The sequence below is a fragment of the Ovis aries genome, chromosome 7 (genome assembly GCF_016772045.2).
Source record: "Ovis aries strain OAR_USU_Benz2616 breed Rambouillet chromosome 7, ARS-UI_Ramb_v3.0, whole genome shotgun sequence".
NCBI lineage: Eukaryota > Metazoa > Chordata > Mammalia > Artiodactyla > Bovidae > Ovis > Ovis aries.
Genome location: NC_056060.1, coordinates 34,907,284 through 34,923,441, shown reverse-complemented (window position 1 = coordinate 34,923,441; position 16,158 = coordinate 34,907,284). Strand labels below are relative to the sequence as shown.

Below are 16,158 nucleotides of genomic sequence, written 5' to 3'. Positions count from 1 at the left end.
AATTGAGAGATTAGTATTATTGTTAAGCCATATTATTAGTTAAACTTTTGTAGGCTAGGTTGGGACTATATCAGGCTTTTGCAATATTAATTCATTTGGTAATCATTTATTAAGTTTTATATCCCAGGTACAGTACTGGGTACCAGGGATATGGATAAGAATAATATGGTCTCTGTCCTTGAAAAAATTAGACTAGTAAGGAGAAATATCAATAACCTCAGAAATGCAGATGACACCACTCTTATGGCAGAAAGTGAAGAGGAACTAAAAAGCCTCTTGATAAAAGTGAAAGAGGAGAGTGAAAAAGTTGGCTTAAAGCTCAACATTCAGAAAACTAAGATCATGGCATCTGGTCCCATCACTTCATGGCCAATAGATGGGGAAACAGTGGAAATAGTGTCAGACTTCATTTTTTTGGGCTCCAAAATTACTCCAGATGGTGATTGCAGCCATGAAATTAAAAGACGCTTACTCCTTGGAAGGAAAGTTATGACCAACCTAGATAGCATATTAAAAAGCAGAGACATTACTTTGCCAACAAAGGTCCATCTAGTCAAGGCTATGGTTTTTCCAGTGGTCATGTATGGATGTGAGAGTTGGACTGTGAAGAAAGCTGAGCACCGAAGAATTGATGCTTTTGAACTGTGGTGTTGGAGAAGACTCTTGAGAGTCCCCTTGGACTGCAAGGAGATCCAACCAGTCCATCCTAAAGGAGATCACTCCTGGGTGTTCATTGGAAGGACTGATGCTGAAGCTGAAACTCCAGTACTTTGGCTGCCTCATGCAAAGAGTTGACTCATTGGAAAAGACCCTGATGCTGTGAGGGATTGGGGGCAGGAGGAGAAGGGGACGACAGAGGATGAGATGGCTGGATGGCATCAGTGACTCGATGGACATGAGTTTGGGTGAACTCCGAGAGTTGGTGATGGACAGGGAGGCCTGGTGTGCTGCGATTCATGGGGTGTCAAGGAGTCAGACATGACTGAGCGATTGAACTGAACTGAACTGAACTGAACTGAAGGAGACAGATAAATAAGTAGAAAGATATAATGCAGTGTGATATCCTCTGATAGAAGGACACACAGGATACTATGGAAACACAAAGTTTCTAATTTAGACCTGAGACAGTGAGGAATGCTTCCCAAAGGAGGAATTGATGTTGGAAATGTATTTGGAATTAGATGTAACTTCACAAGAGTTAACTGGTTGGGAAAAGCGGGGAAGGTTGTTTTAAGCCAATGATTCTCAGACTTCATCTATATTTCAGAATCACTTGAAAGAGTTGTTCAAACACAGATTGGTGCCTTCCACCCCCTCAAAGAGTTTCTGATTCTTATGGTCTTAAGTGGGGTTCAAGAATTTGTGTTTCCAAGAAGTTTCCAGGTGATGCTGATTCTGTGCTGGGGAACACACTTTGAGAGAACCATTGTTATAGGAAGAAGTAGCAGCATATGCAAAAGTAGAGAACTGAAAACTTGGTGCATTCAGAAAACGTTAAGTAGTTGCCTGAGGTCCAGTGGTGAAGACTCCTCACTTCCACTGCCCAAGACAGGGGCTCTATCCCTGGTCAAAGAACTGAGAATCTTCATGCCTTATGGTGCAGCCAAAAAAACCTCAAAAGACAATCTAAATAAATTTCAGTGTGAGGATATGGTGAGAGATAAGGCTGGAGAAGAGAAATAAGCATGGGGCAGATCAGAAGGACCTCACATGTCATAACATTTGGAACTTCTGAAAGCAAAGAGGAACAGTCTGAAATATCTTTTAAATGGGAGTCATATAGATTTTCAAATTACTTGCCTGAAATTTTTAATGCTGTATCAGTTAGGAACTGTGCTCAGCTGCTAGAAACAGATTCACTTCTAGTGGCCTAAACAAATCATGTAAAAGAAGAGAGGTATCCCAGAGCTACTGTGACTCTCCCCAAAGTTGTTCTTTATCTTTCTGTAGTACCATCTTCACCATGTGGCTTCCATCCTCAAGGGCATATGGTAGTAGCTGGTGGAATTAAACACAGGAGGAAGAGGAAAGATAGGGTAGGGGGTTGTTTCTTATCTTAAAGAGATGTCTTGGAAATTTAATAGACACCACTGTCTGGGGAGAATGAGCACACTGGTAGCCTAAATAAATGGCACCAAGTAGATAATAGTCAGTAAATGCCACATGCTCATTCAACAGTGTTCAATTCTGATGAAATTTTTGGTATATTTCTTTCTAGAGTTTAATTACATAGTTTTAATGTACTTGATGGAGAAGGCAATGGCACCCCACTCCAGTACTCTTGCCTGGAAAATCCATGGACGGAGGAGCCTGGTAGGCTGCAGTCCGTGGGGTCGCAAAGAATCAGGCGCAAATGAGCGACTGAACAATAGCAATAATGAATGACTAGAAAGTTACCCGGAGAAGGCGATGGCACCCCACTCCAGTACTCTTGCCTGGATAATCCCATGGGCAGAGGAGCCTGGTAGGCTGCAGTCCATGGGGTCGCTAGGAGTCGGACATGACTGAGCGACTTCCCTTTCACTCTTCACTTTCATGCATTGGAGAAGGAAATGGCAATCCACTCCAGTGTTCTTGCCTGGAGAATCCCAGGGACGGCGCAGCCCGGCGGAGCCTGGTGGGCTGCCGTCTGTGGGGTCACACAGAGTCGGACATGACTGAAGCGACTAAGCAGCAGCAGCAGCAGCAATGTACTTGACTTAAGAAATTGGGTATATCATATACGCATTTTTTTAGTTAACAGTGTAACATTTTCTTATATTATTTGAAACCTCAGTATAATGGCTAAACATTTTAAAGTGAAAAGCTTAAAAACTTTAAAAAATTTGTAATATTTATAATTATAAATTATAGTAACTTACAATACAATTGTATATTTTATAATTATGAGTTATAATGAATTATTTTATAAAATACATTTTGATATTTGTTATATTTTATAATTATTGTCTTAGGAATAGTTCCTAGAAGTGAAAATACTGGGTGAAAATTACAGATATTTTAAATGTTTCTGATGCATGTTTCTAAATAGTTTTTCAAAAGGTTATGTGTTTTTACTTCGCTACTAGTAATGTGTGAGTGAATTTCAGTAAATAACCTAGCCTTGAGTTTTTAAGAAATGCAAATGTGTATGTGTATCTTTTCTCAGCGTTTGTTAGTATTATAGGCAAAGAGTGATATTTTATTTTGGCATGTTTTAAAAAATATTCCTAAGGAAGTTGAATGTATTTCTTTATACCTATTTACTTAAAGCTATGGTTTTTCCAGTAGTCATGTATGGATGTGAGAGTTGGACCATAAAGAAAGCTGAATGCTGAAGAATTGATGCTTTGTACTGTGGTGTTGGAGAGAACTTTTGAGAGTCCCTTGGACTGCAAGGAGATCCAACCAGTCCATCCTAAAGGAAATCAGTCCTGAATATTCATTGGAAGGACTGATGTTGAAGCTGAAACTCCAGTCCTTTGGCCACCTGACGTGAAGAACTGACTCCTTGGAAAAGACCCTGATGCTGGGAAAGATTGAAGGCAGGAGGAGAAGGGCACGACAGAGGATGAGATGGTTGGATGGCATCAGTGACTCGATGGACATGAGTTTGAGCAAGCTCCAGGAGTTGGTGATGGACAGGGAAGCCTGGTGTGCTGCAGTCTATGGGGTTGCAAAGAGTTGAACCTGACTAAATGAATGAATTGAATGGATTTACTTATTTTATGTACTATTTGGGTAAAGCAGGGAGTGACATCACTATGATAGCAGTGTGAAGGAAACTTTGAAGTAGAGACACAAGAGACAAGGAGAATAGACAGGGAGCTATTCAGGCAATCAAGGGACCCAGTAAAGAGGAAGTAATGGGAGTCAGAGCTTAATCTTGTCAAGGAATGGAGAAGACAGATTCTAGAAATGCTTAAGAGAGGGGATTAGTAATTTAGTAATCAATTAGATAGTCAAAGAGCAATGGAAAATGACTCCTACATTTATGACTGAGATTTGACATATAATACTGTTATTGATAGAAATGGGTAGAGGAACAGGTTTGTTGGTTACTGCAGGAAGATAATGATCAGTTTGAAAAATCTTGCAGTAAGTCTTCCATTAGTTGAAAATTCAAGTGGGCCTCAGAGAAATAATCCATATTGTAGAAATGAGGGATTAGGATGACTAGGAAGTAGATATGATCACTCAAGGAGAAGGTAGAAGGATGAAGAACATAACCTTAGGGACTGTCAGTGTGTAAGCGGCAAGCAGTGGTGGTAGAGGCAGCTGAAACCAGAAGGAGCAAATCAGGGAGATGCTGGAATGCTGGTTACAAGATGCATATTAAAATCACTGAGGCCTGGGTTTGAATCCTGACTGTTTTACTAGTAGTGTGACCTTGAGCAAGTTATTCAACCTTTCTGAGCCTCAGATTCCTCCATAATGAAGATAATGAAATGCCTGTCTCATTATGTTACTGGAAATTAAACATAGGCAATTAATTAGCATGATGTCTCACTTAGGTGCTTAGTATGATGACTCTGGATAATTAGTAGGGAAGGAAATAAACACTAAGAATGTCTTGTAAGTCAAGAAAGTAGAGAACAGTATTGTCAAAGGATGCATGAGAGCCAAGTATAAGATAGTAAACTTCCGGGGGATTTTACAAATAGGCAGTTGGTGATCTTTGACCTCAGAATATATTCCAGCTGAGCTATTTAAAATCCTAAAAGATGCTGCTGCTGAAGTGCTGCACTCAATATGTCAGGAAGTTTGGAAAACTTAGCAGTGGCCACAGGACAGGAAAAAGTCAGTTTTCATTCCAATCCCAAATAAGGGCAGTGCCAAAGGATGTTCAAACTATTGTACAGTTGTGCTCATTTTGCATGCTAGTAAGGTTATGCTCAAAATCCTTCAAGCTAGGCTTCAGCAGTACATGAACTGAGAACTTCCACATGTACAGGCCGGGTTTAGAAAAGGCAGAGGAACCAGAGATCAAATTGCCAACATTTGTTGGATCATAGAGGAAGCAAAGGAATTCCAAAAAAAACACATCTGCTTCATTGACTATAATAAAGCCTTTGACTGTGTGGATCACAACAAACTGTGGAAAACACTTAGAGATGAAAATATCAGAAAACCAATATCAGACCAGTTACCTGTCTTTTGAGAAACCTGCATGCAGATCAAGAAACAACAGTCAGAACTTTACATGGAACAACAGACTGGTTGAAAGTTGGGAAAGGAGTATGACAAGGCTGTATATTGAAACTATCTATTTAACTTATATGCAGAGTACATCATGTTAAATCCCAGACTGGATGAATTATAAGCTGGAATCAAGATTGCCAGGAGAAATACCAACAACCTCAGATATACAGATAATACCATTCTAATGACAGAAAGTGAATAGTAACTGAAGAACCTCCTGGTGAGGGTCAAAGAGGAGAGTGAAAAAGCTGGCTTAAAACTCAGCATTCAAAAAACTTAAGATCATGGCATCTGTCCCATCATTTCATGACAAATAGATAGGGAAAAAGTGGAAGCAGTGACAGATTTTGTTTTCTTGGACTCCAGAATCATTGCAGATGGTGACTGCAGCAATGAAATTAAGACAGTCCGTATAGTCAAAGCTATGGTTTTTCCTGTAGTCATGTACAGATGTGAGAATTGGACCATAAAGAAGGCTGAGCATCAAAGAATTGATGCTTTTGAATTGTGCTGGAAAAGCCTTTTAGGAGTCTGCAGAGTTTGTACTGCACAGAGATCAAATCAGTCAATCCTAAAGGAAATCAACCTTGAATATTCATTGGAAGGACTGATACTGAAGCTGAAACTCCTGTACTTTGGCCACCTGATTTGAAGAGCTGAGTCATTGGAAAAGACCCTGCTGCTGAGGAAGGTTGAAGACAAAAGGAGAAGAGGGCAGCAGAGGATGAGAAGGTTAAATAGTATCACCAACTCAATGGACATGAATTTGAGCAAACTCTGGGAGATAGTGAAGAACAGGAAAGCGTGGTGTGCTACAATCAGCAGGGTTGCAAAGAGTCAGACATGGCTTAGTGACTGAACAGCAACAACAGCAAAGAATATATTCAATGGACTAGTGAGAGTGAAACTCCATTGTTTTCAGTTGCTGAGAGATGTGGAGATATACAGATGCTGTGAGCATTTCCATCCAGAAAAAATGACAGTGTTGTAAACATGACATCTAAACTTCTAAATCCTTTACTTCCTCACGGAAGAGCCTGTAATTGGGCCAGGAGTTGGGCTGTTGTCTCTGAAAATTCATAGATCAGGCATGTAGCATGAAAAGGGTGTGGACTCTAGAAGTAGTCAGATGCCTTAAATTTTTTTCTGGAGTTAAGTGGAATAAAAAATCAGTAAAAATATAATAAATAGATAGTCTTTAGCTCCAAAGGCCTTAGAATATTCTTGGCAGAAGTTTAAATTTGGTCTATTACTACAGCTCTTTCAGTGAATGATCTTTGATCATTCTGGGGTTCCCTCTCTTCTTTATACTACTTGTTTCAATGTTATAGCTTTGTAATTTAGCTATATTTTAGCTTTGACTCTTTATTTATTAGGGAAGATAGTTTGGTGATTTTTATAAAATTCAGATTTGGGCAATTTTGAGAGGTATCATACTTTCTTACAGTTTTAGGGAATATTACTTTTTAATTAATTAAATGAATTGTTTTCTATAACAGTGAAGAACGTAGAGACTGGTCTAAGTGTCCCAGGAGTGAAGATGTTTTTTGGACATGAGATTGTGAATGGTGAGAGCTTCATGTTTCCTACTTGCGGATATCAGGATTTGCAGTAGCAGGAAGCTCACTGCTCTGCCTCATTCCAATATTTGGTGGTGAGGGGGTGGCTCAAGATGTTGTCTTGCACTTACGAACTCTTAAAGTTGGTATTTGAGAAGTGTCCCTTATCTTACTGTTGTAGTAGGTACTGTGAACAGAACTGTCTTTAAAGAATTTTAATCATCTTGATTTTACAATGTGAGGACAGCTGGTTCTCAATATTAGAGGTCAGTTTGCAAGCAGAGTTATCAGTCTGAACAGAGAGGAGTTACCTTGTTCAACAAGTGAGTTTACCACATGTTCACAGTACATCCACAGTACACTGTTTGAAACCTTGGAGCCAAATGTTTCAGAACCCAAGTCTAGTTCTGGATTTTTGAAAACCTAACAAAGGGTAAGGGGGCTTCCCTGGTGGCTCAGACAGTAAAGACTCCGCCTGGAATGAGAGAGACCCGGGTACGATCTCTGCGTAGGGAAAATCTCTTGGGGAAGGAAATGGCAACCCACTCCAGAATTCTTGCCTGAAGAATTCCATGGACATAGGAACCTTGTGGACTCCTATGGAGCCCATGAGGTTGCAAAAGAATCAGACACTACTTAGCAACTAAACAATAACAAAGGGTATATACTGGTCAATTACATAACACTTCAAGTAGGTCTGGTCAGTACTCTAATAACACATTTCTGCAGAAAAATGGATGGATAATCATACTAAGTGGGATAAAATAGGACTATTAGTAGTATGACAGTTCAGATTTTGCTCCCAAAAGAGTTACACAAAATTTTTGATTTTCAGACCTTCTGGGGTTTTGTAATTACAGGAAGCGGCCCCACTCTGTATTTCTGCCAGCAAAAACCATTTAGCAAGAATAGATCCAATTACTTGCCTAAAGGAATATAGACACTCATCTGGTCAGTGTGCTTCAGACAAGCCAAATGAAATAACAGGAAAAAGGTTGCAAACAAGAGCTGTTCTTGCTTTCAAGAACACAAAAGCAAAAAGCCCTCCAAGGAAGAGTAAATATCAGTATCGGGTGGAAGGGATTGGGGGAATGGAAGACCTAAGACCTCATAGAACTGTGCATTTCTGATCATTGAGGCAAATGCGAGGAAGGAAAAGGACTCCTATAAATGAGAGATTACTACTTCTTGAAAGATTGTTTTGTGAGCTAAATAGAATTTAGGGAGAGATGAAAATCTCACTAAATTAATGACTGCCAGTCCAGACCTACTTTAAAGCAGACAAGTCCAGCCAGCTTATCTAACTGCACTTTCTCACTCAGCATGCTACTGGAGTATGCTACTTGAGAACCCCATGAACAGTATGAAAGGCAAAAAGATAGGACACTGAAAGATGAACTCCTCAGGTCAGTAGGTGCTCAATATGCTACTGGAGATTAGTAGAGAACTAACGCCAGACTTTATTTATTTATTTATTTTTTTGGCTCCAAAATCACTGCAGATGGCGAGTGCAGCCATGAAATTAAAAGACGCTTACTCCTTGGAAGGAAAGTTATGACCAACCTAGATAGCATATAGAAAAGCAGAGATATTACCTTGCCAACAAAGGTCTGTCTAGTCAAGGCTATGGTTTTTCCAGTGGTCATGTATGGATGTGAGAGTTGGACTGAGAAGAAAGCTGAGTGCTGAAGAATTGATGCTTTTGAACTATGGTGTTGGAGAAGACTCTTGAGAGTCCCTTGGACTGCAAGGGGATCCAACCAGTCCATTCTGAAGGAGATCAGCCCTGGGATTTCTTTGGAAGGACTGATGCTAAAGCTGAAACTCCAGTACTTTGGCCACCTCATGTGAAGAGTTGACTCATTGGAAAAAACTGATGCTGGGAGGGATTGGGGCTAGAAGAGAAGGGGATGACAGAGGATGAGATGGCTGGATGGCATCACTGACTCAATGGATGTGAGTCTGAATGAACTCCAGGAGTTGGTGATGGACAGGGAGGCCTGGTGTGCTGCAATTCATGTGGTTACAAAGAGTCGGACATGACTGAGCGAATGAACTGAACTGAACTCAAGAGTGAAGAGATGGAGCCAAAGCAAAAACAACACCCAGTTGTGGATGTGACTGGTGATAGATGCAGAGTCCGATGCTGCAAAGAGCACTATTGCATAGGAACCTGGAATGTTAGGTCCATGAATCAAGGCAAATTGGAAGTGGTCAAACAGATGGCAAGAGTGAACGTCGACATTTTAGGAATCAGCAAACTAAAATGGACTGGAATGGGTGAATTTAACTCAGATGACTGTTATATCTACTACTGTGGGCAAGAATCCCGTAGAAGAAATGAAATAGCCATCATAGTTAACAAAAGAGTCCGAAATGCAGTACTTGGATGCAGACTCAAAAACGACAGAATGATTTCTGTTCATTTCCAAGGCAAACCATTCAATATCACAGTAATCCAACTCTATGTCCCAACCAGCAATGCTGAAGAAGCTGACGTTGAACAATTAATTCTATGACTACCTACAGGATGTCCTAGGACTAACACCCAAAAAAGATATCCTTTTCATTATGGGGGATTGGAAAACAAAAGTAGGAAGTCAAGAAACACCTGGAGTAACAGACAAATTTGGCCTTGGAGTACAAAATGAAGCAGAGCAAAGGCTAATAGAGTTTTGCCAAGAGAACACACTGGTCATAGCAAACACTGTCTTCAACACAAGAGAAGACTGTACACACTGATATCACCAGATAGTCAACACCAAAATCAGATTGATTATATTCTTTGCAGCCAAAGATGGAGAAGCTCTATACAGTCAGCAACAACAAGACCGGGACCTGACTGTGGCTCAGAGCATGAACTCCTTATTGCCAAATTCAGACTTACATTGAAGAAAGTAGGGGAAACCACTACACCATTCAGGTATGACCTCAATCAAATCCCTTATGATTATACAGTGGAAGTGAGAAATAGATTTAAGGGACTAGATCTGATAGAGTGCCTGAAGAACTATGGGTGGAGGTTCGTGACATTGTACAGGAGACAGGGATCAAGACCATCTGCACGAAAAAAAAAAATGAAAAAAAGCAAAATGGCTGGTTGAGGAGGCCTTACAAATAGCTGTGAAAAGAAGAGAAGTGAAAAACAAAGGAGAAAAGGAAAGATATACCCATTTAAATTCAGAGTTCTAAAGAATAGCAAGGAGAGAGAAGAAAGCCTTCCTCAGTAATCAGTGCAAAGAAAGAGGAAAACAATAGAATGGGAAAGACTAGAGATCTCTTCAAGAAAATTAGAGATACCAAGGAAACATTTCATGCAAAGATGGGCACAATAGAGGACAGGAATGGTATGAACCTAACAGAAGCAGAAGATATTAAGAAGAGGTGCCAAGAATACACAGAAGAACTATACAAAAAAGATCTTCAAGACTCAGATAATCACGATGGTGTAATCACTCACCTAGAGCCAGACATCCTGGAATGTGAAGTCAAGTGAGCCTTAGAAAGCACCACCATGAACAAAGCTAGTGGAGGTGATATAATTCCAGCTGGGCTATTTCAAATCCTGAAAGATGATGCTGTGAAAGTGCTGCACTCAATATGCCAGCAAATTTGGATAACTCAGCAGTGACCATAGGACTGGAAAAGGTCAGTTTTCATTCCAATCCCAAAAAAAGGCAATGCTAAAGAATGCTCAAACTACCGCACAATTGCACTCATCTCACATGCTAGTAAAGTAATGCTCAAAATTCTCCAAGCCAGGCTTCAGCAATACGTGAACCATGAACTTCCAGATGTTCAAGCTGGTTTTAGAAAAGGCAGAGGAACCAGAGGTCAAATTGCCAACATCTGCTGGATCATCGAAAAAGCAAAAGAGTTCCAGAAAAACATCTATTTCTGCTTTATTGACTATGCCAAACCCTTTGACTGTGTGGATCACCACAAACTGGGAAATTCTGAAAGAGATGGGCATACCAGACCACCTGATCTGCCTCCTGAGAAATCTGTATGCAGGTCAGGAAGCAACAGTTAGAAGTAGACATAGAATAACAGACTGGTTCCAAATTGGGAAAGCAGTAAGTCAAGGCTGTGTATTGTCACCCTGTTTATTTAATTTATACGCAGAGTACATCATGAGAAACACTGGGCTGGAAGAAGCACAAGCTGAAATCAAGATTGCCTGGAGAAATATCAGTAACCTCAGATATGCAGATGACACCACCATTATGGCAGAAAGTGAAGAAGAACTAAAGAGCCTCTTGATGAAAGTGAAAGAGGAGAGTGAAAAAGTTGGCTTAAAGATCAACATTCAGAAAAACTAAGATCATGGCATCTAGTCCCATCACTGCATGGCAAATAGATGGGGAAACAGTAGAAACAGTGAGAGACTTTATTATTTGGGGCTCCAAAATCACTGCAGATGGTGACTGCAGCCATGAAATTAAGACACTTGCTCCTTGGAAGAAAAGCTATGACAAACATAGACAGCATATTAGAAAGCAGAGACATTACTTTGTCAATAAAGATCCGTCTAGTCAAAGCTATAGTTTTCCCAGTAGTAATATATGGATGTGAAAATTGGGCTATAAAGAAAGCTGACCACCGAAGAATTGATGCTTTTGAACTGTGGTGTTAGAGAAGACTCTTAAGAGTCCCTTGGACTGCAAGGAGATCCAACCAGTCCATCCTAAAGGAAATCAGTCCTGAATATTCATTCATTGGAAGGACTGATGTTGAAGCTGAAACTCCAGTACTTTGGCCACCTGATGCAAAGAACTGACTCATTTGAAAAAGACCCTGATGCTGGGAAAGATTGAAGGCAGGAGGAGAAGGGCGCAACAGAGGATGAGATGGTTGGATGGCATCACCGACTCAATGGACATGAGTTTGAGTAAACTCTGGGAGTTGGTGATGGACAGGGAGGCCTGGCGTGCTGCAGTCCATGGGGTCACAAAGACTGGACACAACTGAGCGACTGAACCAAACTGAACGCTGCTGAAAACACTTTTTGTCCCTTGAACACCTTTTCAAAATGCCAGTGATGGTGGTAGTAGTAGAGTGATTCTTAATTGTTTTGACTGTTAGACTTTGCAATAGAGCAGAGTTCTGGACTGGAACAAAGCTAGGCTGTAGATGAGTTTGTAAAAATAAATGAAGGAATCACTCCCACCATCTCCTAACTCAGGAGAAGCCTAACCACTGTCCAGCTTTGGGATCTGTACAGATGGATTCATTTCTTCCTAAATTCATTCTCACGATTTGGACTTCATTCATAATTTTAAGATCAGAGAATGGTCATCTCCTTCTTTCTTTGCTCTGTGGCTTAGTCAGCCATGGAGGGGTCTCCAAGGTGCTGAAAGCACTCAAATAAGAACTGTCAAGATGAAGGATAATAATTGACTAATACCTGTTTTCAGTGAATTTTGCTTTCTCTGACCAAAACTCATTACTTTTAGAATGTAGGAAAAAGAGACATTTTGAAACATAGTGACCCCTGAGAAGCTTCTCCCGGTACTGAGTAGTACCCAAGTATACTTAATTGAATCTTAGATGCCATCAACGATAAGGTGCATTATTTCCTTTTCCACTCTAAGAAAGAAAAAAGCTGCCAGTTTAATTATCATATGTATTTACTGTAAGTCATAGCCAATTTCAGAGCTGTTTAAAATGTGCATCTTAGAATCAATGATGTATCAATACATTTCCCTGTATTCCATGAACCATTAGGTTAAAAAAAAGTGGTTTCAGAGTCTCTGTGGAATGTCTCTCTCATATTTCTTTTGTGATTTCCAGTTTACCTATTGTTACCTTTTATGTTTCTGACCTTTACTGTACCAGCCTGTGAAAGAGTCAGTGTGAATGATTTAAGAGTAAAACCCCAAACAGTTCATAGTATGAGGGAAGATGCATTAGGATGGGAATAAAAAGGAAAGAAAAGATGTCTTTAGAACCAATCTGCTTGACCACAACTGTGCCCTGGAACAGAAAGGGTAAAGTGGACATGTAGAGAGGTTCCTAATGCTGCTAAATGACCAAGAAAGCTATGTAGAGATATAAGATTAGGGGTCTTCAGTACTTTGGTTAGTCTTTTCTGCTCTATTTGTTACTGGTCAGTGAAGTCTTCTATGGACTAACATTTCATTCCCAATTACTGTCTGTGTTACTTAATCAAACTGTGGGTGTGGGTGAGAGAGGAGTAGTAAACTGCTTTCAGGTTGGAAGCCCTGTTGAAATCCATCTGGTTATTTTACAGTGGAACTACTGGATGAAGTGGAACAAGGTGCAGTAAGAGAAAAGACTTCATCTGTTAGGTATGATGGAATGATTTTCTTAATTATGATGTTACCCAAATATACACATTAGGGTAGGAAACCTTAACTCTAATTCACTAGTTGTGTAGTTCCTAAAATGAAGAAACAGGTAGATGGTATCTTCAAATCAGTGTAAGCTGTGGATGAATGGGTTCTCTATGAAAGGTCTAGAGTCCTTACCACTGATGTGTGTATGGCATTAACAACAAAGAACAAGTTCACCTAAGTGTTGTTTTTTGTAAGTATAGTCTAAATACAGAAAGAACCAAGATGGATACAATAAAAGATGAAGACCTAAATGTACATAAGCCTGCTTCTCCTGCCCCTGAGGTGCCAATAACCTCTCTTCTGAATGACCTCAAGTACAGCCCATCTGGTGAGTACTAGGGCTCTGAATTTTCTAGGCTTTTTTGTGATTCAGAGTTCTTCAGAGTTGATATATAAACCAAAGTCAGAGTTCTATATGGAACTCTCAGCTAGGACATTGTTTCTAGGGTCCAAATAAAAGATTGTGATTCATTTGTTTATTTAATATTTGCATGCACACTATCTGCCAGACACTGGGGATACTAAAGTTTGGTATCTCTGCACTCCTTGAGTTATGGTTCATGAAACACACTAAATAAGATAAATTAGTATACTATGTAGTTTGCTGGTGCCACATGTTAAGTAGAAAAAAAAATGAATGAGAAGAAATGTGTGAAGAGGGCGGTTTTACAATTTTGGGGTGTCCAGAAAAGGTCTCAATGAAATGGTGACATTTAAAGTAAAATCTTGAAGGAAGTGAGGGATCAAAATGTATGAATATCAGAGGAACTGGTTTTTAGGCATAAATAATGAATAAATGCAAAGGCCCACAAGAGGAATATGCCACAGTTTGAAGGGACAGTAAGGAAATGAGTATAGCTGGAGTAAGGAGAGCAATTTGGAATGAGGTGGGGTGAGTGGATCATGGAAGATTTTGTTGATCATTAAAAGGACTTGGTTTTTACTCTGCAGTGAGAAGAGAAACCATTGGAAGTTGGTTGGTTGTTTTTTTCATTTCCCTAATGACTAAGGATGTTGAGGATTTTTTAATGTGCTTATTTGACATCTGAACATCTTTGGTGAATGTTTATTCATATCTTGTTTATTTTCTTATTTGATTGTTCTCTTATTATTCAGTGCTGGAAGTTTTTTTTATATATATTCTGGATACAAGTCTTTTCTAAAATACATGCTTTGCAAATATTTTCTGCAAGTCTATGCTTTGCCTTTTCATTGTCTTCAAGAATCTCTTGAAGAGAAGACATTTTAAACTTTGATGTACAGTTTATCCATTTTCTTTCATGGATTGTGCTATTGATGTCATATCTAAGAAATCTTTCCTAACTCAAAGTCACAAAGATTTCCTCCTGTGTTTCCTTCTAGACACATTAGTATATGTTATGCTATACCTCTAATATTTTAAATTACATAATTAGAAAAATAATTTTCAGGATTCAGAGAATTCCAAATATGTGGACATTGGCCCATCACCAGAACTAATTTAAAATGCTACTTTTTATTATGAATGTGCTTTTAGAAAGCATATGTCTTAAATACTATATGGGGGGATGGAAGACAGTATTACACAACAATGGAAATCAAAAGAAAGCTGGAGTAGCAATACTCATTATCAGACAAAATAGACTTTAAAACAAAGACTGTTTCAAGAGACAAAAAAAGACACTACATAATGGTCAAGGGATCAATCCAGGAAGAAGATATAATATAAATATATATGTGCCTAATATAGGAACACCTTAAATACTGTATGATATCGCATATGTGGAATCTAAAAATTACAGCAAACTAGTGAATATAACAAAAAAAGAAGTGGATTCATGGATACAGAACATAAACTAATGGTTACCAGTTTAGGGAATGATATATGGGTGGGGGAATGGGAGGTACTAATTCTTGTGTGTAAGATAGGCAACAAGGATGTATTGTATAACACCAGGGAATACAGTCACTATTTTGTAATAACTTTAAATGGAGTGTAACCTTTACAATTGTATAAAATTTTTTTAAAAAAGGAAGTACTTGTCTTGAAATATTTAAAACATAAACCTATGATGAGGGAAACATGTATTATCACAGGAAATGAGTAAATATTTCACTTTATGAGATTATGATCACTGGGGCTTTTGTTTATTCTCAGTTGACAAGTCAGATGCTAATAGTGGGATGGACTAATACAGGTGATAATGAAATAGTTCTCAGTATTCTAGACATAGTCTCAGTAGTTCTAGACATTTGAGTTCAGCTGAGTTGGAGTTTAGGAATATGGCTAAAATTAGTGGGAGGGCTATTCTGTTGCCAAGGAAGACAAATATATATAATATCGTTCTCCTGTAGAGGAAGAGGAGGTGACATACACAGTCATTGATCAGTTCCAGCAGAAGTTTGGTGCTGCAGTAAGTACTGCCCTTAGTCATCCTCAGTATTGTCTGCAAGTGGATATCATGTCTATGTCTCATAAATTTTTCTCTTATTGTAAGATCACTGTTTTCCCTAATAATTTAACAGAATACCTGAGTGCCTGCTTTGTGCCAGGCATTGTTCTGAGGTCTGGGATAAAATAATGATAAAATTCTAGGACTTTCCTAGTGGTGCAGCAGACGAAAATCTGCCTGCCAATGGTGGGGACATGGGTTTGATCCCTGCATCAGAGTAACTAAGCCCATTCACCACAATACTGAGCATACCCTGTAGGGCCCAAGAGCCGTAACTACTAAGCGTATGCGCTGCAACTACTGAATCCTGCTCACCTAGAGCCTGTGCAAGAGAACCCCATGCAGTGAGAAGCCCAAGCACTGCAACTAGAGAAAGCCCAAAGACAGCAATGAAGACTCAGCATGACCAAAAATTAATTTTAAAAATTCTATATGAAAAACAGAAAAAAAACAAAAGATAAAGTTCCAGCCCTGAAGGAGCTTATTTTAATACAAGAAAGTAAATAATTATATGTCAATTGATGATAAATGCTATAAAGAAAACAAAAGTATAGTAGGGTGAATAGAAAGTTAAGAGTTTCTATTTTATTTAGGGCAGACAGAAAACCTCTGTGAAGAGGTGACAGT

At 39.2% G+C, this 16,158-nt stretch overlaps 1 protein-coding gene across 5 annotated transcripts in view; it reads left to right on the top strand.

The window, feature by feature from the left end:
* The window catches only part of EXD1 (exonuclease 3'-5' domain containing 1), a 40,758-nt gene that overhangs the window by 3,323 nt on the left and 21,277 nt on the right, over positions 1–16,158 (top strand). For 4 of the 5 annotated variants that reach the window (XM_060419063.1, XM_060419065.1, XM_060419062.1 and 1 more), the window contains 4 exons: positions 6,681–6,749; positions 12,994–13,051; positions 13,300–13,427; positions 15,434–15,492. In XM_060419063.1, the coding sequence (XP_060275046.1) occupies positions 6,681–6,749; positions 12,994–13,051; positions 13,300–13,427; positions 15,434–15,492 (314 nt within the window). The remainder of the gene's footprint in view (positions 1–6,680; positions 6,750–12,993; positions 13,052–13,299; positions 13,428–15,433; positions 15,493–16,158) is intronic. The other variant, XM_060419066.1, reaches the window with a different exon arrangement.